Source organism: Paroedura picta, chromosome 14 (assembly GCF_049243985.1).
Source record: "Paroedura picta isolate Pp20150507F chromosome 14, Ppicta_v3.0, whole genome shotgun sequence".
Lineage (NCBI taxonomy): Eukaryota > Metazoa > Chordata > Lepidosauria > Squamata > Gekkonidae > Paroedura > Paroedura picta.
In genome coordinates, this window is record NC_135382.1 from 30,933,752 (window position 1) to 30,958,493 (window position 24,742).

At 47.2% G+C, this 24,742-nt stretch overlaps 1 protein-coding gene across 2 annotated transcripts in view; it reads left to right on the top strand.

Annotated features, from left to right (window-relative positions):
- Positions 1-856: 856 nt before the first annotated feature.
- The window catches only part of SLC7A10 (solute carrier family 7 member 10), a 34,572-nt gene continuing 10,686 nt past the window's right edge, over positions 857-24,742 (top strand). The window contains exons 1-2 of one of the 2 annotated variants that reach the window (XR_013226540.1): positions 857-1,349; positions 19,998-20,202. Coding sequence is in view for 1 of the 2 variants with exons in the window: in XM_077310180.1 (XP_077166295.1) it covers positions 1,094-1,349; positions 19,998-20,202 (461 nt within the window). In the remaining variant the exon portion in view is untranslated. The remainder of the gene's footprint in view (positions 1,350-19,997; positions 20,203-24,742) is intronic. The other variant, XM_077310180.1, reaches the window with a different exon arrangement.

A 24,742-nucleotide genomic window follows, 5' to 3' on the forward strand; every position in this document is an offset into this window, starting at 1 on the left:
CTGTTGATCTCAAGGGGAGAAAGTTAAGCATGTGCTCAGTTTCAATAGATATCCCTGCGATCATTCACCGGTAAATCTCCTGTTGAATGAAGTTTGCGTCCAGTTCCATATTTACCCTTGAGCTGGAGTTGCTTGTCTACTCAAAATACCTACATTGCTTAGCAATCAAGCTAAACCCCTTAAGAGCTTATTTTGTCCCTACAAATAATAGAGGAATTTACCATAGGCACCACACAACACACAAGCACCAGAGGAAGCAGGAAGCAGGACTGTAGGGCAATAGTTTCACTTAACTTTTCCAGTTTTCTTGGGCAGACGGGCATCTTCTACGACAGCACCTGAAAGACTAACAACATCTGTGGCTTTCGTGAGTCACTGCATCTGCCTTTTGTTAGTCTTTGAGGTCCTGCTGGACTCTGGCTCTTCTCCGCTCCTCTCAGGAAAGCGTTCCCAAGGTCACGGCCCTGGCTCTTTACAGAACAACCAAAACCAAAACCAGCTGCAGGCCTTCTGCTCTTTCTCCAGTTGTCCCTTCTGAGCCCGGGTCCCCATCCGTTTGGGACGCTCCAGAGGGGCTTCCTTTCCAGACAGCTCCGTCCTTGGCTCCCAGGCCGCTGCAGCTTGGGTTTCACTCTGGGTTTCCAAAGGGCTGTTTCCAGAGCCCGTCTGTCCTTGGCCCTCTCGGGCTTTCGGATGGGGGGTGGGGGTGGAGGAGATGGCCGGCTCTCTGCCAAGCGCAGGGCAAGGTAAGGGCAGCGGCTTGGCTTTCTTTCATGAGCTGCTGCTGCTGCAGGGGAGGGCAGGGGAGAGAGGGCAGGGTGGGGAGGGGAAATCATAATCCCCCCCTCCGCCTTGGCAGCGGCTCCGGCGAAGCCAGGCAGGCCAGCTGGGCAAGGAGGAGGAGGGGGTCTCCCTGGCCCCCCACCCGCCCGGCTTCTCCGGCGGCCCTCTGGGGGGCGTCCCCCTGGGAGCGGCGGCCGGCAGGCGCCTCCCCCGAGAGCTGTGCCGCAGCAGCCGCCGCCGGGTCCGGGCTCGGGCGGAGCAGGAGGGGTGGCGGGGCGAGCTCCGTTCCGGCGGCCGCGGAGGGACAGCCATGGCGGGGGAGAACCAGCAGCGGAGCCTCCGCAAGAGCATCGCCGCTCACCAGCCGGCCGCCCCGGCCCAAGAGCCCCCGAACCAGCACCAGCCCCAGCAGCACCAGCCCCAGCAGCCCCAGCAGCAGCAACCTCGACGGCAGAAGCAGCAACAGCAGCTGGCCGGCGCCGGAGGGGGCTCCCAAGGCACGGTGGCCGAGCGGGTGGCGCTCAAGAAGGAGATCGGCCTCGTCAGCGCCTGTGCCATCATCATCGGTGAGCGGGGAAGGGAGAGGGAGGGTCGCCCGGCGGGGGGATCTCCGGGGGTCGAGGGCCAGCGCTGCCGGGGAAGTGGAGCCCCTCTGGGATGGCCACCCGCGGAGGACGCGCACCTGCGCTCAGCGAAGCGGCCGGGCCCCTGAGACGCAGGCTGCTGGACAATGCGCTCTAGAAGCTGCGCTCCCGCTTCCGCACGGGGGAATCCCGCGGCAAAAGCACATTGAAAGGGCCAGGGGTGCGGACACGTCGGGGAATGCACTTTAGAAGCAGCGTGTCCCGTTCTGCACTAGAAGCACATTTAAAGTGCCTTAGGCCAAGTGTGCGCAACAGGCAGGTCGGAGAATGCACTTTAGAAGCAGAGCATCCTCTTCCCGCACTGGGGGATCCCGCGGCGAAAGCACCTTGAAAGGGCTTGAGCCCATGGGTGCGGAGAATGCACTTTAGAAGCAGAGTGTCCTGTATCCCGCTTCTAAAGTGCATTCCTCGGCATGTACGTGTTCCGCACTGGAGAATTGCACTTTGGAAGCAGATTGAAAGTGCACAGACACATGCCAGAGAATGCTCTTTAGGAATATCCTGTTCCTCCCTGGAGAGTCCTGCTGTAAGAGCACATTGAAAGTGCATTGTGCAACCTGTGCTTAATGGTGAAGTCCTGACTTATGTGCACAACCAGAGGTGGTTCTTTGCTGCCGGGTTCAGGTGGGTTGCCCTGTTGGAGTGTTTAAGTTTAGGGGCAGCTTTTAGAACAACGCTGTTTGAGCCAAGGGATAAGTTTCCGTGCCGTGGGGATGCTGAAGGGGCTTGCCTGCTGCACGCAAATGCTTACCCCGTGTTCGTCCACTGTTCCTCGCTGTGTATTTCGCCCTTCCTCTCCCCTGTGATCCTGCTGCTCAGTTCTCGGGATTGTGGTGTCGTGCTTAAGAGAAGCAGCCTCTAATCTGGAGAGCTGGGTTTGATTCCCCACTCTTCCTCCACATGCTTGCCAGCTGGGTGACTGTGGACCTGTCACAGTTCTCTCAGAGCTCTCTCAGCCTCACCTCCCTCACAGGGTGCCTGTTGTGGGGAGAGGAAGGGTAGGCAATTGTAAGCCGCTTTGAGACTCTTTCTGGGAGTGAAAAGCAAAGAATAAAAACCAACTTATTCTTGTCCTTGATCCTCTGGGAAGAAAAGGGGGGGGGGTACCACCTGATGATCAGACCTGCTCTGTCCCCTGGGCTTTGCTCAACATGGGCAATGAGTTTTGTGTGTTATTTGCTGACAAAACCGGGTTTGCTACCGAGGGCAGATCCAACCGGAGTGATGCCATCAACCCCCCCCCACCTGCCCCCAACAAGCATCTTTTGTGATGCTTCTATGTTCAAACATCTGTTGCATTCATTTTAAGGTCTGCTTGCAAAAACAGCACCAGCGGAACAATTAACAGGGAAAAGTACACATGTGGCATTTTGTTCCCTAAGGGCTCACCAAACAAAGGAAGTCTTTCATTTACTTCTTCTGTTGTCCTGCAAACCACGTGTATCTCGAGTTAATATGTTCACATCCTCTGAATGCCAGAGATGCACAACACCTGGGTTTACAGCCTCTTTGCAGGTGATGCTCAAAGCACCTTTACATCCTCCTGAATGTCGTTCGCCTCAGTTAGTATCCTTCCGGAAAAGTAGCCTCTATTCAACCTGCTATAGCAAAATTAAAACAGGAGTTCAGAAGCATTTAGAAGAAACTTTAGTCCACCCTAAACTCGCATGAGCCGGAGAGTGCTATGTGATCTCATCGCCAGAGAGTTCATGTCTCTAACAAAGTGAGCTCTGACGCACCAAAGTGTGGGCTGAAATAAAATTTAGATTTGTGCAGAACTCCTGTTTGAGTTTAACCAGATTAGTGGAGTGCTCTGGACATGCAGCGATCTACGTTAAAATTTAATTGGATCATTTCTACCTTGATGCTCTCCTTGTCTCTTCCGCAGGCGCATGAACTGTTCTTGGAGCTTTTTATTGGTCCTCTGTTTTGTGTTTTCTGGGTTGAGGGAGTGGAGGGGGCCGCCCTCGCTGAGGGGGGAACAGCTGGCCTTGAGTGCAGGAAAGGTAATGACAACCAGAAGCGGTAACAGTGATATTCAAAACCTTTGGGTGAAAATGTCCATTTTTAAGGATGGAAGCAGCTAGTAACTTAATGATATTTGTGTGAGTGTATGTACATGCGTTTAGTGTTGAATTGGATAATACTGAAGTGTCACATTCCTTCCACTACCAGCTTCTATGAGTATCCATTTCTGAAACGGATTGATAAGAGCCATTTTTGCAGAAATAACAGGGCAGCACAAAAGGTGTGTGTGTGAGAGAGAGGATACATAGGCTCAGGTGGTGTGTGATATCTGTTGAGGGAAGGGGGATCCTTGAAGGCCAGGGTAAGTTAATGCACCATGCTGAAAAGGTATCTTCCACCCACTCCTTTTTTAGGATAAAAATTTTGGGATTTTCACTCTCTGATGCAAAATGCTGTTTGCCTCACAGCCTAGGCTAACCTGACCTCGTCAGAGCACGAAAATGAAGCAAGGTTGACCCTGGTTAGTATTTGTCTGGGGCAGGGGTAGTCAAACTGCGGCCCTCCAGATGTCCATGGACTACAATTTCCAGAAGCCCCTGCCAGCATTTGCTGGCAGGGGTTCTGGGAATTGTAGTCCATGGACATCTGGAGGGCCGCAGTTTGACTACCCCTGGTCTGGGGAATCACCAAGGAAGTCCAGGCTTGGGAGGCCGAGGGAAATCGCCTCTGAATAGATCCGAGATCGAGTTAATCTGGCTGTACCTTTAGAAAACAGCAAGAGTCCAGTAGCACCTTCAAGAGTAGCAAAGTTTGTTGCGGGGTATGAGCTGCTGTGAGTCACTGCATCTGACAAAGTAATTCCGAAAAGCACTTAAAGGTAAGGTAAAGCACCTGTGCAAGCACCGGGTCATGTCTGACCCTTGGGGTGACGCCCTCCAGCATTTTCAGGCAGACTCAATACGGGGTGGTTTGCCATTCCCTTCCCCAGTCATTACCATTTACCCCCCAGCAAGCTGGGTACTCATTTTACTGACCTCGGAAGGAAAAGCACATACACTGTCACAAATTTTGGCACTCTTGAAGGTGCTACTGGACTCTTGTTCTTTTCTACTGCTTCTCAATGTCACTTATCTTGAAAACCCCACGGGGTTGCCGTAAGTCAGTTGTAACTTGACATCGGAGAGGGAGAGCAGGTGTAATCCTCGGATTTAACTATTTTTTTTTGCACTTTTTTAAAAAGAAAAAGAGGAAGTAACAGCTTAGACATGGGTGTTGAAAGGAAGGCCCAGAAGGTTGATGTAGATGATGCTCCATCATAATATCCTACTACAAGAGTGCAAGGGCAAGAACTTCCAGTTCTAAATCTGAGGGTAACTCAGGTGTTGTTGTTGTTGTTGTTTTTAACATCTCCGAAGCGGAATGCTGTGCTTATCAGTGGCAACAAATCCCTGGCAATTTATCTCTTCTACAGAACTTTGCATGTTCTGTAGGGAGAAGCTTAGTTTGTCTTGCTGGTTTAAAAAGTGGTCAAGTACTTTGAAAACAAGGCTCACCACATTTATTTATTTATTATTTTATTTATTTAGGTTTATATACCGCCCTCCCCGAAGGCTCAGGGTGGTTTACATTAAAACTAGTCAACGATACATGAAACAGAAAATTTCCAGTTTGGGTTGCCAACTCTGGCCAGGGTAATTCTTGGAGGTTTGGGGGAGGTGCCTGCAGAGGGGAGAATTTGGGGAGGGTTCCGCCATATTTGTTGTTGATATTGTTATTATGCTGCGACTGTCCATTTTAATGGGTTTTTAGTTGGACTTTTGTAAATCGCCCCGAGCCTTTTGGGAGTTTGGTTAATAAATTAAATAATAATCATCTCACCTGTCATCTTCAGTATACCATAGTGTTTGCCCTCTGAAATTACCAGGTCCTCCAGGTCCTCCCAGATGTCCATGAACTACAATTCCCATGAGTCCCTGCCAGCATTTGCTGGCAGGGGCTCATGGGAATTGTAGTCCATGGACATCTGGAGGGCCGCAGTTTGACTACCCCTGCCAAAGAAGCGTCTCTCCCCCCCCTGTACTTGGGGAAAGCCAGGGGAGGCTGCCAGATGAAATTAACAATGTCCATAGCCTCCCTGCCTGAAACTAACCAGGGCGTCTTTTCCCTTCATGAAATTGATGAAGAGTGTTCTGTTGAATGTTCAATCTGTGGTGTGTGTGTTGTGTTTGTGCTGCTTTGGGAATCTTGTGCTACTTTTGGAATTATGTTTGGCCACCCCTGCATATTCTTCATTTGTTTTTGAGTCGTGCACACTACAGATCTGGCATGTTCCAACAGGTGGAACATAGCAGCTCTGGTGGAATTTGTTGGATCTGTGCTCTGCTACGGACCTATGAATTCTTAAACCGCTTCTCGGGAAAGGTCGTTGTGAACTTCCTGCATGGTGTGTAGGGTTAGACGAGATGGCCCTTCCAGCTCTATGTTTCTAACTGCACTTTTGCAATCATCTGCAAGTCAGTTCAGTGAAATCCAGTTGCAAAGTGGCTTGAACATGCACTGTTCAGTGTTTGTGAAAGGACGGAAGCTAAGAGCCTTGCCTAGGGAATTCCCTCCCCCACCGAGGTTCATCTACTGCCTGTAAGTTCAGCCCCAAATCATTCCTTTTTATTCAGGCTCTTAATTTAATTCATGCTGGGTATCTTTTCCCCAGCTATTTCATCAAGACTGTTTCAGACAGCCGTGTTTGCTTCATGCCATGTTATGTCTGACAGGTTTTAGTGATTTGCTTTATTGGGTTGCTTTATTAGTTTTATCGGCTGGATTGGCTCCGGAGAGATGGCACCCCCATTCTCTGCAGGAATAAATAAAGAGGAAAGGGTGGGAGGCCAGGAAGGGGTGGGAGGCAAAGCTTGCCAGTTGTTATGGGAGCCAAGTAGGGAAAAGGCTATATATCAGGGGTGGCCAAACTGTGGCTCTCCAGATGTCAGTGGACTACAATTACCATGAGCCCCTGCCAGTGCTGGCAGGGGCTCATGGTATTGGTAGTCCATGGACATCTGGAGAGCCACAGTTTGGCCATCCCTGATATATATCATCTTGAGGGTCAGCTGAAACGTGTCTCATTTTCAGAAAAAACTGTACCAAAGGTTTGAGAAATGCTGCCATAGTGCTATGGAGATTTCTTATTTTTTAAAAAAGATTTATATCTCTCCTTTCCATTAGGCGATCTTCAAAGCAGCTTACATAAAGTAAGAAAAATCAGAATGATATAAAAACTATGAAATCCAGGTTAAAAACCCAACAGAACATAAGAAGGAGAGCTACTAAAAGCTGTCCGCAGTTAAGACCGAAGTAAGTAAACTCCACTTACGTGTCACATCTAATAAATTTGGCTCTGAGGAGTGTCCTACAGCCAGGATATTGCAACATTCTAGGCCTTGCCTGGAAACTGGTGGTAGTCAAAGTCAAGTAGCAGCTGACTTATGACGACCATGTAGGATTTTCAAGATGTTCAGAGGTGCCTCCCTCCACATAGCGACCCCGAATTTTCTTGGTGGTCTCCCATCCTAATACTAATCAGACCTGACCTTACTTTGCTTCCGAGATCAACAAAGCTTCATTCTCTGTCTCAACATCACCTACTGTCTCAACAACCCTACTTCACAGGGTTGTTGTGAGGACAGAGTGGAAGTGGGTAGAACCGTGAGTGCCACATTGTGCTCCTTGAAAGAAGGGAAGAGAGAAATGTGGCAGACAGGCTGAGTCAAAGCCAGAACTTTGAAGACCGCTGAAAAAGCTGGGGAGCATCTCCCAGTTTTGGCCTAATGCACTCGATAAAAAGGTACAGATCCAGATCCGTAGACAGCTAAGCCCGTCTGCCTAATGATCATTAAAGTGGAGGTTTGGTCTGTTTCTCTCCTCGCACGTTAACTCCTGTCTACCGATAAGTTGAAATTAAGCCGGTCAAGGTGGCGAGGAAGTCCACGCAAATCCTGGATGTTCACCTCCAAGGTCCCCAGTGAGTTACACGGAACAAAGAGTTCTCATTAGAATTTCCTGGCAGGGGCAGAAGGGAGGGGGGGGACAAATCAACATACACCACGGTCTTCCCTAATTGAGTCCCAGAGTGCACAGAAAACAATTTTGCTCGCCTGTCCCTTGTGATTTCCTGCCACAGCCGATCTTCATCCAGCGTCAAAGCCCCACATCCCGGCTACAAAAGCAGCAAGCCAAAAACACCGGGCGGGGGGGGGGCAGGGAGAGAAAGAGAGAGAAGCAATGTGGTGGGTTGGGGGGGGTGCCTGTTGCCATACTCAGCCCCTTATCTTTTCACTCGGCCAGCCATGAATGATTGTATTGGGGGGGGGGAGCATTGTGCCTTGGGGATGCAGATTTATCCGTTTAACAGGGTGGGATATAAGCTCTTGTGCTAGTCTCACTGCAGGCAATCAGCTTTCTCAACCAAGGTTTCGTGAAACCCTGGGGTTTCTTGATGGCCCTGGAAGGGTTTCTGGAATAGATGGGAGGTCTCCAACCTGAACTCATCTCTCAGCGAGGCTTCCACCTGTGATTTGCAGTTAAGAAGACTGGCCTACCTTACAGAGTTGTTGCAAAGTTTTTTTGGGAAGAATGCATGGGAAAGAAGCAGTTGTTGTTCTTGTGAAATCCTTTCCCTTGATTGCAGGTTGGCTTTGTTTGCCTGTTTTAATGTGTTCGCTTTAGTGGGATTATCAGGTAGGTCTACTTGGGTGGAACTCAGAAATTATCATGGTGGTGGTGGAAAGAGTCATCAGGACTTAGGGTGACCCCATAGGGATTTCCAGGCAAAAGACACACAGAGATTGTTTGCTGTTGTTCAGCTCTGCACAGTGACCCTGATGTTGCTCGGAGGTCTCCCATCTAGGCCAACCTGGCTCAGCTTCTGAGATCTGACAAGATGAGGCTAGCTTGGGCTACCCAACTCAGCACAAATCTATTCTATAGATTTCTTTCTTTTTCTTTTCAGTATGATGCCCCCTCTTGTCACACTGCTGATTATGACCCATTAAATCTACTTTTGGGGTATGGCAGAAACAGCGGTGAAATTTATTTCAACGCCACTAAAACTTCACATCAGAGTTTTGAAGCTACCCTTACTGGATTGGATATCTGTGGAGCTCTGGATTTATTTTCAGGAGTAGTTATATATGGTGGTTTTATCTTTTGCTGGTATCGTAAAATATAATAGCATTTTATTATCAGGTGTATTGAGGTTTTGAATTGTCTTCTGCTTGCCAAATTGCTTTTTCATTTTCTAAATTAACGTTTGATTTAATATTAGCACTGAGTGCATAATAACGTTAGCGGGCCATTGTGCATTATGGACATACTGCCTGTTCCTAGTCCAACTAAAATCAAAGCCCAGCTCTTGGTACATCCAAATTTAGGACTGCGCATACTTGCCATTTTTCCTAGCTAGAGCCAGCTTCAATTGGGCACCTGCTTGGGTCCTCAGCCTGCCAGAGGGCCTCTCTGCCAACTGGAAATGATGGGACTGGTCACCCACTTCTCAGTGGGAAAAGGACTTGCAGACAGTGGAGGAAGCAAAGCACGAAATCATCATGCTGTGCTCTCCCCAGACAGTACTTGCCTTTGGCTCAGAGGTCCCTGCTGTTCACCGTGCTTTATGCTTGCAAATGAATGCAAGAAAACATTTAGTTAATACCTAATGACCTCGCAGAAGTCAGAGGCCAATGAGCCATCCGTTCATACTCCGTTTTTCCCCACCTGAAGCAAACAGCAACATCCTCCATTAATGCTCTTTGCTGATGTGTGAAATGTAGTCTGCCTGCAGCCTAGCCATAGAGGCTTGCAATGTGCTTCTTTTGTAACTATTCTTTAAGCTTTTGTATTCTGCTTCAGTAAGGAGTCTGAAGCAGATAAATATGATATATTTCTGTAGATAATCTTTGCCAGTAAAGATTATTCCCTCTTTTAAACCTCAAAGCACTGTGAGTCTGGATCTATGCCTCGTCCACAAAGGTAACGAATAATCGCATACATTCAAACTGCTCTTTTACTCTGCAGCTCTATTTTTCCGGAGGGACCTAGTCCGAAAGTCCCAACAGTGCTTTTACAGCACAAAATTTCCTCCTACAATCCGTGCAACACTCCAAAACGAGCTTAGGGTGCACTCAAGTGTAGCTATGCCCTTCTAACGCTGCTGAACTATAAAGGTGGAACTCTGCCTATGATTGAAGTGCCTTGTGTTAACGTTTACGAGAGGAATAACTAACTAGCAAGCCTTTTATGTTTTTTTTAATTAAAAGATTACAAAGGGTTTTAAAATGTTGTGTGTGGTTAGAACATGCAGGCCACAAAGCTTCCATTATATGCGTGTGTGTGTGCGAGTGTGTGTAATACTGCCTACAAAAGATTAGCAAAGTGTATGAAAATTGGCTGGATGCACTCAGATGCTGGGAAGGGCAGTCGAGGCCCTCAGGGGGTTTTCATTGAGACCCAAAACAAAATGAATAAGGTTACTTTGTGCAGAAAAAATTAATCTCATACTACTCACATAACTTGAGGCCCATCAAAATGCATGGCACCTCCAGTTCTGGAGGAAGTGGAACAAAGCAGTAACCTGGGGTGGACCGTTGAGAACAGGAACCGGATGGTTTGCTAAAGAGAACTGCGCTTTTGTATCCCTTGTAGATGGGAGAGATGAGGGCATGCCAGCATCATGTTTCTAGCACATGTTCAAACACGTGTTGCAATGAGTACCAATTGCTCTTGGACCCGTCCCAGTCTGGCTTTCGGCCTGGCCATGGGGTGGAAACGGTGCTGGTTGTCTTGATGGACAACCACCTGAGACAGCTGGATTGGGGCGGGTGGGCGCTGCTCATGATGTTAAGACCTCACGGCAGCGTTTGTCATAATTGATCATGAGCTCTTGGCTCACCGCCTTGTCGATGTCAGGATACAGGGGACAGTTTTTCAACGGCTGATCTCTTTTCTCCAGGGTCGTGAACAGAGGGTAGCTGTTGATGAGACACAATCGCGCTGATGGCCTCTCCATTGTGAAGTGCCACAGGGTGTGGTTCTCTCCCCAACTTTGTTTAACATCTTTATGTGCCCTCTTGCCCAGCTGGTCCAGGGGGTTGGGCTTGGGTGTCATCAAAATGCCAGTGACACCCAGCTCTACCTCCTAATAGACGATCACTCGGAGACACATCCCCAGGTATTTTTGCCAGATGCCTGGAAGCAGGGACAGGGTGGCTCAAGCAAAGCAAAGTCTCAACCATAGAAAGATGGAGGTCTTAGGGCTAGCTAAGAAGGGACCAAACAAGGAAGTGCGTTAACCCTCTCTGGATGGGATCCAACTTTCAGTTGCCTCCTCAGCCAAGAAAACTAGGTGTGATTCTTGACTGCGCCTTATCTATGGAGGTGGAAGTTTCAAGAGTAGCATGGCTAGCGTTTTCCCACCTACGCCAAGCCAAACTACTAGCACCTACTTGGCCCCGGAAGAGCCTCTTGTGGCGCAGAGTGGTAAGGCAGCCATCTGAAAGCTTTGCCCATGAGGCTGGGAGTTCGATCCCAGCAGCCGGCTCAAGGTTGACTCAGCCTTCCATCCTTCCGAGGTTGGTAAAATGAGTATCCAGCTTGCTGGGGGATAAATGGTAATGACTGGGGAAGGCACTGGCAAACCACCCCGTATTGAGCCTGCCATGAAAACGCTGGAGGGCGTCACCCCAAGGGTCAGACATGACTCGGTGCTTGCACAGGGGTACCTTTACCTTTACCTTTACTTGGCCCCGGAACACCTAGCCACAGACATCCATGCAATGGTCACCTCTACATTGGACTTCTGTAACTCATTGTACAAGGATCTGCCCTTATCTTTGTTCCAGAAACTAAAACTGGTTTACAATGCAGCAGCCAGGGTCCTTACAGGTCCACCCTGAAGAGCACATATTTAACCTATGCTCCAACAGCTGCACTGGTTGCCAGTTGAATTTTGAGTCAAGTTTGAGGCACTGGTATTAGTTCAGAAGACTGTCCGCAGTCCGGGTCCTGCATATCTGAGAGACCACCTCTCTGCCTGTACCCCCCCCCCCCCGAAGAATGCCTTGTTCTTCTAATACCAACTGGTTTGTGGTCCCTGGCCCAAGGTGGTACGTCTGGCCTCAACGAGGGCCAGGACATTTTCTGTCCTGGCCTCCACCTGGTGGAATGAGCTCCTGGAACATCTCAGGCCCCTGCCGGAGGTGGTGGAAATTCAGCAGTGCTTGTAAAACGGAGATTTTCCACCAGGTTTCTGGTTGGAGCCCAAGCTAACATCTGTTGATCTACCTCCCTATTCATAGCCACACCCCACCCATTGGTCCATACGCTGACCACTCCCAAATCATCTTGAATTTCTGGGAGGAGTCAATATTCAAAACACATAATCGTTGCTGTTTTTAAGCTTTTAAACTTTTGTTATTGTTTATTTAAATTCATTTTTATCACTATTATTGTATTTTTTATATCTGTGTACGCCGCTCTGTGCCAGCTTGCTGGGAGGGCGGCTGAAACATCTTATAAACGTAAGCAAACATCATAATAAGCATCAACATCACATTCTTTAAACAAGAAGAGAGAAAAGAAGGGGGGGAACACAATGGATGAAATCAAGTCCCCAAGATCTGAATGGACTTTGACAGGTGAATTTGGAGCGGAGGAAGTCCCCCAAAGACAGGTCCCCGGGCATGCCAACGGATTTGTGACTGGAGCCCAAATAGCTCCTTCGTGTAACGCTCAAGTTAGGGTGACAAGGCACTTCTGCACCGGCCCAGTATGTGCAAGCTGGGCTTTTTCTAATGAAATGCAAGCCACGTCACTGGACGCTGGCAAGACCTAAGGAGCAGGATGTCAGAAAGAGAAGAATGCAAGAGGAGTCAGAGGAAGTTAAAAAAAATTGGAACAGACAAGCTTGAACTGGAGCGCTGAATAGGGGAAGCAGATACAAAAGAAGGCAGGGGCTTGTACCTTTAATAGCTGGTGCAGGAGGGAGGTGAACAGAGGGCAGGTTAGGGCCAGCCCTGATCTGGTGCCTGCTGAGCTTCTCGGAAAGAATCCTGGACTGGCAGAAGTTTGGCCTGATCGGGCAACGTGCTTCCTATGCTCTTCAAGAACTAGGCATGCCTGGAATCGCTTGGCACGGATTAGCTGGGGCACTGGAGAGGGCCATGAAGGCACAGCCGACTTATGGAGATCCCACGGGGGGGGTTTCAAGAGAAGAGACAAGCGGAGAGGGTTTGCTGCTGCAACAGCTGACTAGGGCTGTCCCTGCTTTGCTTCCAATATCTGATGAGACTGGGCGAGCTTGGGCTATCCTGGGCAGGGCAGGGGTCATTTGTTTGTTTATTTATTTAGATTTTTATACCGCCCTTCCCCACGGCTCTGGCCAGTTAGCCATGCCCAGGAGTAATCAACCTGTGGTCCTCCAGATGTCCATGGACTACAATTTCCATGAGCCCCTGCCAGCAAACGCTGGCAGGGGCTCATGGGAATTGTAGTCCATGGACATCTGGAGGACAACAGGTTTGACTACCCTTACCTTTAACGATTCAGAGTTCTTGAGCATGCGCTCACACTTTATGAATCTAAAACACGCCAGTGGAACACACACAAAGGAAGTTCGTCTACCCTTTGGTGTAGAACAGGCTTTTTTCTTGATAGATCTGGAGGGGTTTCCCGAATGGGAGTTTATTGTTTTTAGATATTAAAATGTCTTAAATATTTATGGGGTGATATGACCATATGACTCGCCCCGCCCCCAAATCTCCAGTGATGGGCCTGGAAGGGGTGGGAAGAGAAGGGGACATGGGTGAGCATGTGCGTAGCTATGCGTCCCAACCATATTCTGCATGTTCATGCCACTTCTGGCATGCTGCTCTCTTCTGCAGAGAGGCCACCTGATTCTATGATTCTGTGAACCCCATGAGGTGGTCTTCCCAGTCCTAGCCAACATTCTAACCACTGCATTCTAACCTGCCTATTTATCGCCACTTGGTAAAAAAAGGTTTAGAACCCGCAGCATTGGAAAGGTATGGGCGAAAATATGCAGAGTTAGCATCTCTTTCAGGGATTTTTTTCAGAAGCCCTACTTCTTCCCCCCCTCTAAATAAATCCACATTTCCAGAACCATCAGCGGTTTGTGTGTTTTTAAAAATACATTGCTGTTCCAAAGCCAACTCAGTAGCAAGTTAAAGAATAAACGTTTTGTAGGTATCACAGGGAATCATGTTTGAAGTCTGACATAGTATAATCCGATTAGAAATTCCTACGCTTGCAAAGCCCACAAAGAATGCTAGAATTATATACCTCAGACCTGGAAGACAGTCTGTCTTCCCCAGGTAGAACTGTTTTACCCATGCAATCAACTTGTGCAAGGGGGGTGGGAGGGGAAATCAGGCAATGAAATCTAGAGAACCCCTTTCAAATGCAAAATGATGTTGCTCTCCTGGCTACCAGTTAAATCAATAAAATGGTGGACTTTTCAGCATTCTCCCTTTCCTTGTTTCTGTGTTCCTGTTTTTGTTGTTTTGGGGGGATCTGTTCTGCAAGCGTTTTCCTCCTGCTGGTAGTCAATTCGGTATTACATCACTTTATGTGTGGCATATCTCCCTGCAGATTTAAACTGCAGGTTTTTGTGCTGTACATAAAGCGATGTAATTGGGAATTGACCACTAGAGGGAGCAAGACACCCATGGAACACGAATAAAGCCCCAAAGTGACAGAAACACACAGGCAAAGAAAAGGAGACTGCAGAAAAGCCCTGTGGTTGGGTTTGAAAAATCAGTAAACTTCCAACCAGAATCATAGAGACTAGAAGCCTGCCTCCCAAACGGCGAGGAAAACTGCACTGTGCACCAATGGGAAGCTGCAGGCCAAGCATTGTTCTGGGGCTGCCCTTGAAGACTGTTCAGCTGGTACAGACTGCTGCAGCCAGAGTGTTGACTGGAGTGAGTCATAGAGAGCGTATCACTCCCCTGGAGAAAATGGCTGCTCTGGAGGGAGGAACTTTGTGACTGAGGTCACTGCTCATCCCAAACCCCATCCACCTCAGGCTCTACCACCCAATCTCCAGGAATTCCCTAAACTGGAGTTGACGACCCTATAACTCAGGAATGAACACCCTCTTGGCATTTTTTTATCAGTGGGGAAAATAACTGGGTCCAGCATACAATAGACTAAGCAGCTTTTAGCAATATGGGTTGTTTACAACTGCGTCCTTATCTTAATTCTTAATGTATGTTGTCCTATATTATTGGGGCTGCAGTCTCTGCCTGAATGGATTTGTATGACTAGAAATTCTGGAGCAGATCACCTAAGGTCCTTTTAAAGTTGGCAGTGCTATGGGGTCATGTTTTCACATGAATGAACGGCTCTTGAACGATTTGTGGCTGAAATTTTTCAAAGTTATTAAGAACAAAAAGGCTTTTCTTTAGCATCACGCATGCTTGGGGACTGGGCCTGCCTATTTTTTTACCCATGACTCAGAGAACATTGGTGTTTTTAAGGGAAGAACAAACACTGATATTTCACAGGCTCCTATAAAAATCGATTTCTTCAATATTTCCCGTTCTGCGCCATCACATGAAGGCTCAATGTTAGAGGAGAAGGGTGGGCTTGCCTTATGACTGGTTTCTAGACAGCACATTGGGAAGAGATTTAAAAGGGGAGGATTGTTGGACTGGACTTACCCTGGGCCTCTGGGGGATAAATTGCATTTCCTACAGTGAAGAGGGAAATTGTGGAACAACAGAATCAGCTGCCTTAAATAAGTCTTAACTGGGATTCTAATCAAGTTTTCAAAGACAGAAACCCTCATGGTTGCAATCTCTGCAAATTATTTAGAAAAGTAGGGCCTCCTTTGAGCCTTATAGCCTGGTTCCAGGCCTCCTTTGAGCCTGGCCATGCTGGTGTCCAAGACTCTGAGACTCTGCAACTAGAGAATCTCCCAGACTCCCCCGTGCCCAGGCCCAGAGAAACTCCTGTTGCCACATCTGGAGTGGCTCCTGAACTCTTCCAGCTCTGCACATCAACCTAAAGTAGCTCCTGGACTCTGCCACTGTTGGATCTCCAGGACAAATCTAAGTCTGTTGCAATGCCAAGGATTATTTAGGTTTTCAGATTTTTCTGCAAACCTGGAGGTCCCTGAAGTCTGCAAAAATGTTTGAAGTTAGTGTGGCCTCAATCTGCACATTTCATTATCCACAGGCTGGGCCACATTTGACTATTAGAATATAAGATTCATGTTATTTTCTGGAAATCTTGGGAAGGTCATGGCCAGTGCTGAATATTTATTGCATCCTATCCTCTGAAAGCAGTCAGGTAATGTTTATTTCGGTAATTGTGGTCCATTGGATAACCCCCACTTGTATTTCATATTTTAATGCTCAAAATCCATGGAATTCTGGCACCTAGGAATCCTGGAAATCCTGCATACAGGATTAAGAATGTCAGGATGGACTCTGGAATAGCAAAAAAAAGTCATCCTTAGTACAAGTAGGACCAATATCAAACATACAGGAATCTGATAATTTTTTTTTCTCATTATGCCTTTTCTATCACAGAGGCATCCTTGGAATTAAAGTGCAAGGAACAGATTACAGTCTGCAAATAACAATTGCATGGATGTCTTACCTTATCTCATTCTGGGGATCTCCCCCCCCCCCCCCGATGGAATAGGCTATCTCAACCAGGGTTTTGTAAACCCTGGCTTTCTTGACAGCTCTGGAAGGGTTTCCTGAATAGGTGGGAGTTGATTATTTGTAATATATTTTTAACATTTGGTAAACCTTTATTGGGTGATATTGCCATATATGGTGACGTTGACCCGCCCACCCCTCCCAAAATGGCCAGCGATGGGCCTGGAGGGGGTGGGAAGGGGCGGGGCCCCAAGTGAGCATGTCCACAGCTCAGCTTCCTAACTATATTTTGCACGATGGCACCACTTCTGGGTGTCCTCAAAGCCTGAGGAATATTTCAGGGTTTTCCCAATGGTAAAAAAGTTGAGAAAGGCTGCTCTGGAGTAAATATCAGCTCGTGCCTAAAATCATATTTTTGTGTATGATTTTGTTTTTGTTTGAACTCACTCCTTTTCATTGGTTCAGTTTACTCACGCCAACAGAGTCAAGTGGAAAGTGGTTCTTCTCAATGTATTTGTGTCGGTTCTGGAAAACCCACTTGTCTTATTTACTGCGTTAAAGATGAAAAGCAAACTTTGGCAGATGCATGCGCAGTGTCACTATTAAAAGCTTCATTATTGATGATGGTTTTCATCCGAGGCCACCAGATGGAGACGAAGGCTCATTTATCTGTTTTGCACTCGACTTTCCCCCTTCCCTTGTTTCCTTGCTGTGCTGGTCCAATCATCTTTGTTCTTATCTAAAAATTAAGTCGGAAGCAACAACTGAAGCCCCTGGATTGAATCTGCCTCCGTGATAGATTCTATATGGTCCTTTGTCCCGAAATGAAAGGCAGGGTGTTGTAGCTGAGCTGTCGGAAATCAGCAGCCAAATATGCATCCAGAACATTGTTATGCAACTTCTAAGACCACGGTGGCACCTCCTGATTTCCCCAACTGTATTTTGTACTCCCAACAGCCCTGTGAAGGAGGGCCCATTCCACAAACATAGGATAATGCACTTTTGATGTGTTTCAGCAGCTGGAGTTTCCTGTGTGGAACAGAAATATCTACTTCTAAAGTGAATTGAAAGTGCATTATCTGTTGTGTGCAGAATAGGCCCAGGTTAGAAAGAAGGGAGAGTGTTCCTTCCAGAAAGTCTGTCTCACCAGGGTTAAAATACATTTAAGAAAGGCCATGTTGAGCTGATCCAGTGGCTCATATGCACCTGCATGCTGTTTACCACGTTTGGATTCTTTCCAGAAAGCTTAGAAAATGCACCGCTTTCATACTGGGAGCTCAGCTGTGCATTCAGCCACCTGAATGACTTTGTGCATTGAGGTTTCATTGGTTCTTCATCTTGATGCAGTCCACTGGGTCTCCTTGGGTTGCCAACTCCAGCTTGAGAAATCCCTGGATATTTGGGGGACGGTGCCTGAGGAAGGTGAAGTTTAGGGAGGCAGAGAGCGCAGCAAGGATGTGATTGCATTGTCAACTAGCAAGAGGCAAACATCTTTCAATCATAGCCAGTTTGCTGTTCTCATAGAAAGGAAATAGGAGGCGCTAGGCCCCTAAAGGACTATCTTGATATACAGTATTGTTTGTGTGTTTTCCCTGTCTTGGTTCCCACCCACCCCCCGGGTCTTCCAGATAGTTTTTGTTAGTTCTTACGAAGGGTCTTCAAGCCACCTGCTCCAAGAGTTTTGTTGTGGTTGACTGATCCACTGAAAAGATCTTGACCAACAAAGATGTATTCATGGCGTGAGCTTTAGATTGCATGCACTCTTCCTCAGAAAGCTCAAAAGCTCACGCCTTGAATAAATCTTTGTTGGTCTTAAAGGTCCTACCGGACCCTGATTTTGTTGTGCTACTTCAGACCAACACGGCCACCCACTTGAATGTATTCTTGATGCAACAGATGACTCGGAGCGTCTGAATAGGACTGTTGCATTTTGTGGAAAACCAACTGCTTGGTCCTAGGAGGCCTTTTCACCACCTCCCTGTTTCTCCTTATGTAACCTGCATCCCTTCAAAGGAAGCCACTGGATCTGTCGGGACATCACTTGTTGTTCAGAGGCCAGCCCATTAGCATAGCTGTTCTCCTTCCAGGCTCTGAAATGGCAGGTTTTCTCGGACTAGTTTAGCATTCCGCCCAGGGTGACTGTCTTCCTTGGAGAAGGTTCTTCTGAATATTAATTAGACTTCTCCTGCCCAGGTCTGGAAATCTTAGCCAGAAAGCGACTCAGGGGCAAGATTAAAGTTCTTCACGCCTATTCATAACGCCCCGGCTCTTAGTTGTTCCGAGAAAATTTTCTTTCTGCAAATCTAATGTGTCTTTAACTTGAAACACTCACAGACGTGGTTTCTTGCACTGCGTGTCTAAATTCAGGATGGCTCAGGCGGTAAATGAATTGTTCCAGAGTTATCTGTTAGAGTCCATCCTTCTGGGCGTTCCTTATGTGTTGGTGCCATTTGGCACATCCGTACACAAGGAGAAGTCCTTGAAGCTATGCTCAAATTAGAAAAGAAGGCCCTGGTTGCATTTGCCAATCTTTGTCTGAGCAGATGGCATCACCACAACACTGCTGGGTCTTTTCCGGCAGCCAGCCTGTCATTTATTTATTTTTATTTCATTTATAGCCAGGGTAGTCAACCTGTGGTCCTCCAGATGTTTGTGGACTACAATTCCCATGAGCCCCTGCCAGCGTTTGCTGGCAGGGGCTCGTGGGATTTGTAGTCCATGAACATCTGGAGGACCACAGGCTGACTACCCCTGATTTATAGCCCACTTATCTCCTCAGCAGAGATAGACAACATTCCTCCCTTCTCCATTTTACCCTCGCAACCATCAGTAAGGTAAGTCAGGTGAGTGCATGTGACTAGCCCAAGGTCACCCAGAAAACTTAGGTGAAAAGTGAGGATCTGATTCTTGGCCTTCCAGAATCCTACCCTGACACTCTACCCACTACAAAAACACTGACTTTAAACTAGCCAGCCATCTTCCCTGATCTCCCCCTTTTTGAATTGTTTTAATACTGGGTTTGCGTTTTATCAAGGATTTATAGTTGTAATGATCTCACTGCTGATTTCACTCAATTCCTGTGGATAGGCAACGATGAAGAAGGGAAGGGGTTAACTCCCCTCCAACCAACCCCAGCCTTACAGCTGTGATTCAGATTGGGATGCAGAGGTGGCCCTACCGCTTCCTCTAAAGATTACATATTTCAAAATCTGATCAAAGATTCCAAACTAATTTATGGTTTTGCCTTGAGAAAATAATGGAAATGTGCTTTGCATGTTTTGTTTTGTTTTTAAATCAGCATACAAATTAATTCTTATTAGGTCGGCCAGGCAAGGGTAGGGATGGGCATGAACTGGGAAAACGGGGCTCAGATCAGTTTGTGGCCTGCCTGGTCCACGAACCATCCCAAGCCGTTAAGAGTCCAATGATCCCGTTCCTTTTTGTGAGGCTAGTGTGGTAAAATGGCCTCCCTCCAGCTAAAGACACCAAACTCACAGAGGTTCTCTGCCTGGCTCTCTTCTACCTGCCTGCCAAGTTTGGTGACGATTGAATTTACGGGGTTCGAGTTACAGCCCCCCTAAAGAAGGATAAAACCAGGAAAGTACTTTCTGGGGAAATGAGAGTTCACAGGCAGCCATTTTGACGGTGCAGGTTCAGGAGCATATAGAACAAATCCCGTACAAGCTAAAGACACCAACCTCAGAGACCTCAGTCGTGCAACTCACTGCATGACTCCGGGCCAACCAATCTCTCTTAGTTTAACCTTCCTCACAGGGTTGTTGTGAGGACCAAATCAGAGCATATGTGCCCTAGAGGAGGGCTGGTGTAAAGACAAATAGACAGACGCTGCAGGGAACATGCACCGTAAATAGAATCATTCTATGCTGCCTACTCATTTATCCTTTCCTCCGACTTTTCCTTCCAGGTAATATCATCGGCTCCGGCATCTTCATCTCACCCAAAGGCGTCTTAGAGCACACCGGGTCTGTGGGTCTTGCTCTCATCGTCTGGGTCCTTGGAGGCGGGATCTCAGCGCTCGGGTCCCTGTGCTACGCCGAGTTAGGAGTTACCATCCCTAAATCAGGAGGGGATTATTCCTACGTCACTGAGATTTTTGGTGGATTAGCTGGGTAAGTGGTCTTTCGACGCAGCAAAGTACGGCACTTAATTTCATGCTCCTGAGCGTTCTAATCAATCCATGCACAATTGTAGACCAGCAAGATTTGGAGAGCATGAGATTTTGAGAGTCAAAGCTCGGACGGGGGACCTCGATTCTCGACAGGTCATGCCCCAAAAGGCATGTTGGTCTCTAAGACACTCCAGGACTCAGATTGAGTTTACTGTAAACGGTAATGACTGGGGAAGGCACTGGCAAACCACCCCGTATTGAGGGCGTCACCCCAAGGGTCAGACATGACTCGGTGCTTGCACAGGGGGATACCTTTACCTTTACCTTTGAGTGATGATATAGTGAACAAAGTGAATAAATATCCCCTCTCTATTCCCAGTCTTGTTCATGAAGAGTAACATTATTCATCCCTTTTTCCCAATTCAAAGTCTATGCAGGACCATGGAGAAGACCACTTTTGATGGGAGAGGGAAAAGGTTAACCTTCTCCCACAATGCTAAGTCCCCAGTCTATTTCAGGGGGCCAAGGTACCCAAGCGATTGCTTGTCAAAGAACAGTAAGGAAGATGCTGATGCCCTGTGGGACTTCACTGGCACCCTGTTGGGTGCAGCCCAAGAGGAGACAATGGGTGTAACTAGCTTGGGGTGACCAAGTAGGGCTGTCCGTGGCTGTTTTTGCAGCCCGAAAGAATTTCCTGGGAAATGTTTATCTCTGTACCTTTTCTAAGTCTCTTCTGGTCATAATTGTATCAGTGTGGCTTCTATAAAGGTAAAGGTAAAAGTATCCCCTGTGCAAGCACCGAGTCATGTCTGACCCTTGGGGTGACGCCATCTAGCGTTTTCATGGCAGACTCAATACAGGGTGGTTTGCCAGTGCCTTCCCCAGTCATTACCGTTTACCCCCCAGCAAGCTGGGTACTCATTTTACCGACTTCGGAAGGATGGAAGGCCGAGTCAACCTTGAGCCGGCTGCTGGGATTGAACTCCCAGCCTCATGGGCAAAGCTTTCAGACAGCTGCCTTACCACTCTGCGCCACAAGAGGCTCTTCTATAGATGCTCTCAAATCCCAATATATTAAACTGCAAGGCACCTATTCCTTATTCCTTTATTTCTCTTTCAGGAAGAGTGCATTAGTTGTGATCTGTATATGACTGGACAAAACTGCAGGGCTTCCGTCACATATTGGATTGCTGATGCGGAATAACTCAGGGGACGGTACCTGCATACATAGGTGGCATTTCATGCTTCACTCCAGGCACAACCATGTACTCCTAGAGCAAAATGAGGGGCATTTCCCACGGCTTAAAAATAGCACAATGGTTGCCGATTGAAAACGCTACTAATTTGCCATAACGCACGACGTCGTCAACAATCTGCAACAATCCTGAAACCGACCCGCCAAAAGCGCTTCGTTGTGGCGCTTTCAGGGGAATCCAGAAAACTGGATTCACCCTCCGGATAGCGATACACTCCTGCAACCAATCTGCAACAATAGCGCTAAAGACCTGTGCGTTACCATTGTAGCTGGTTCTTCAAAGTCCCTCCCCCTGGATCTCTCCTCCAAACTTCCGGCGAAGCGATCGCCATTTTTTTTTCTCGGAGCGAGCGGGGATAAACGCACCGGCGAGCCTCTTTCTGTTTAGAGGCTTCCCTGGCTTCAGTCCTTCACCTTTAGTCACTAAGCACAAACCACTTAAAAGCCCGTTTGCTGAAATAAAGTCCCTTTATTTTTTACACATAAATTCAGCCGAAAATCGAGCCCGTGAGAAGGGGGGGGGGGGATTTTTTTTTATCACTCGAGGCAGCGTGCCAACGATCATACAATCAAACGATAGATCACATTAGGCAGCTGGATGGGTCTCTCCAGTGCAAGGAATCTACGTAGATTCGTTGCTATGGGTCTGTTTTTTTTTTTAAAAAAGCTTTCTTAAAGGGAAAGGGGCTGTTTGGGAGCATGCTAACGGCTGCCCATTGGCTGCTTGACGGCCAGGGGCGGGACAAGCTTGGCAATAGCGCTTCCTTTCTAGCGATTTCTGCCGAGACCGGAAGCCTGTGGGAAACGCTAAAAAAACGCAACTGATTCCACTACAAAGCCAGGTGTGCAAAACGACGAATTCCACTATTTTAAATGGCGATTTTTCATTCCGCAAACAATTTGCAACAAAGATCGCCGTGGGAAATGGCCCTGAGTTTTCAAAAGAGAAAAAAAAAAAGCTAGTACTCAGCACATTGAGCCCAGTGTTCCTTGGAAAGTTTCAATAAGGACAATAGAGTCTAATTTTTTTTTCCTGCAGTGGCTTGACTATTTACAAGGCCTCCTCCTATAAATCAGTATTTTATTGCATCACGCAAAAACTCCAAGCCAAGAGCTGTAAAGGGATGTGTAAAAACTGAAAAGTTTTCCGATGTTGTTTTCGAAAGTCCAGCTTTATGACAGTATTAACTCCTCCTTCAAGGCAGCAATAATTCAGCGGGAAGATTATCTAACCTTGCTTTGCCTTTACAGGGCTGCTTTTATTGAGGCTGAACACAGAGATAATAGTCTTTCAGAGAGCTGTAAAGGGTGAGGGAGAGGCAGTGTTTGCCCTTGGTGTGCATGCACACGCATGTCCCCCACTCTCCTCTCTAGTCAAACAAGTTTGGGAGGTTTTCTGAAGCAGTGTGAGAACCCCCTCCCCCGCCATCACTTCTTTTGACTCACTTGGGTAAGTGTAAACACTGTTCATGATCCCATGCAATTAGTCCAGCATCCTCAGTGACCAACCAGATGCACCGGAAAGCCTACGAAATAATGAGTGTCTAATCCACTCTTATTAGGCATAATAATATTATTAATTCAGAAGGTCATGCATGGGTGACCTTGTGCTAGTCACAGTCCTGTTAGAGCTGTTCTCACTGAGCAGTTCTGTCAGAACTCTCACAGCCTCACCTACCTCACAGGGTGTCTGTTGTGAGGAGAGGAAGGGAAGTTGATTGTAAGCGACTTTTGAGACTCCTTTGGGGAGTGAAAAGCGGGGTATAAAAACCAACTCTTCTTCTTGGGGGTTCCAACATCTTGGATTCAAGGAGTACACCATCTTTGAACGCGGGATTCACAATACTGTTGATTAGCCTCTCCTCCACTGAAGTGCAGTAGTACCTTAGAGACCATCAAGAATTTCAGGGTATAAGCTTCCAAGACTCAAAGTTCTCTTCATCAGATCTGACAAAGAGAACTTTGATTCTCAAACGTTTACACTCCGAAAATCTATGTTGGTCTCTAAGATGCTAGTGGAATTGACTCCAGGTGTTCTATTGCAGACCTGCATAGCTGCCCTCCCCAAGCTACTATTCGTGAAATCTAACATGGAGTCAGCTCAACTTAGCATCCATCAGTACATCTGGCAGAACCAAGCTCTGTACACCCACCGTATGTCTTCTGATGCAATTCTCCATCTGTACAGTGGGAATTTCGACTTATCACGAACTCCCTCCCAGAGTGGTTGTCGGAATAAATATGGCTAAGATTGCAAAAGGCCTCTGAGCAAAAAGTTATCCATAAACCATCATTAGTCTGTAATATATCCTGTAATTTCTTTTCTCAGCCCTGGTGGCAATCACTAAATTAATGAAGTGTTAATAAAGCTTACAAGGAAATGCTCAGAAATCCTTTCCCTTATTATTTGGCGAGCACATAAAATAGCCTCTTCAGATCAGGAGTTAATTAACCTGGGCATTTAATAATTATTTTATGAAACCACCAGGCTCTAATTGCCAACAGAGTCCAAGCCAACCATATTTTTTAATAAGATCTCGCTACAATGAAGGTCAAAGGAAGATTAGTCAACAGGGGTTTGTATTAAAAAGCACCTTTGGTTTGAGAGGAGCCAAATACTCACTTAGGTTACAAATCCCTTCCAGAATATTAAACCTCGAACGAGTCCTGTGAGATTTGCATGTGCGTTAAACCTTTGCGTTTCTCGTTCGCCTCTGGAAGGTCTTTTTAATGCTGTGTTTATTAGTCAGGATGACCTTTTACCCTCTGTGGAACTAGGAGCGCTGCGGTGGAAAAAGCAGCGTCCCGTATTTCTTGTTAAATGTCTCTAAATGCAAATCTTAAGAAAAATGGGAAGAGATAAATGTGGGTAGGAAAGAGCAGTACTTTGAGCATAATTAATAGTGCTCAGTAAGCTAGTCCAGAATCCCACTAAGGTCTATTCGATAGGCTTGCTTATGGTTACCGAACTCCAGTGCTGCCTGGACGTGATTTCCAGACAACAGAGATCAGCTCTCCCAGAGAAAACAGGTGCAATAATAATATTTTATTTTTATCCTTCCAGAGTTGCTCAAGGCGGGTAACAACATCATATAAAATAGGTTAAAAACATTATTAATCTAAATCAGGGGTAGTCAAACTGCGGCCCTCCAGATGTCCATGGACTACAATTTCCATGAGCCCCTGCCAGCAAATGCTGGCAGGGGCTCATGGGAATTGTAGTCCATGGACATCTGGAGGGCCGCGGTTTGGCTACCCCTGATCTAAATGCTACTATATGTTTGAT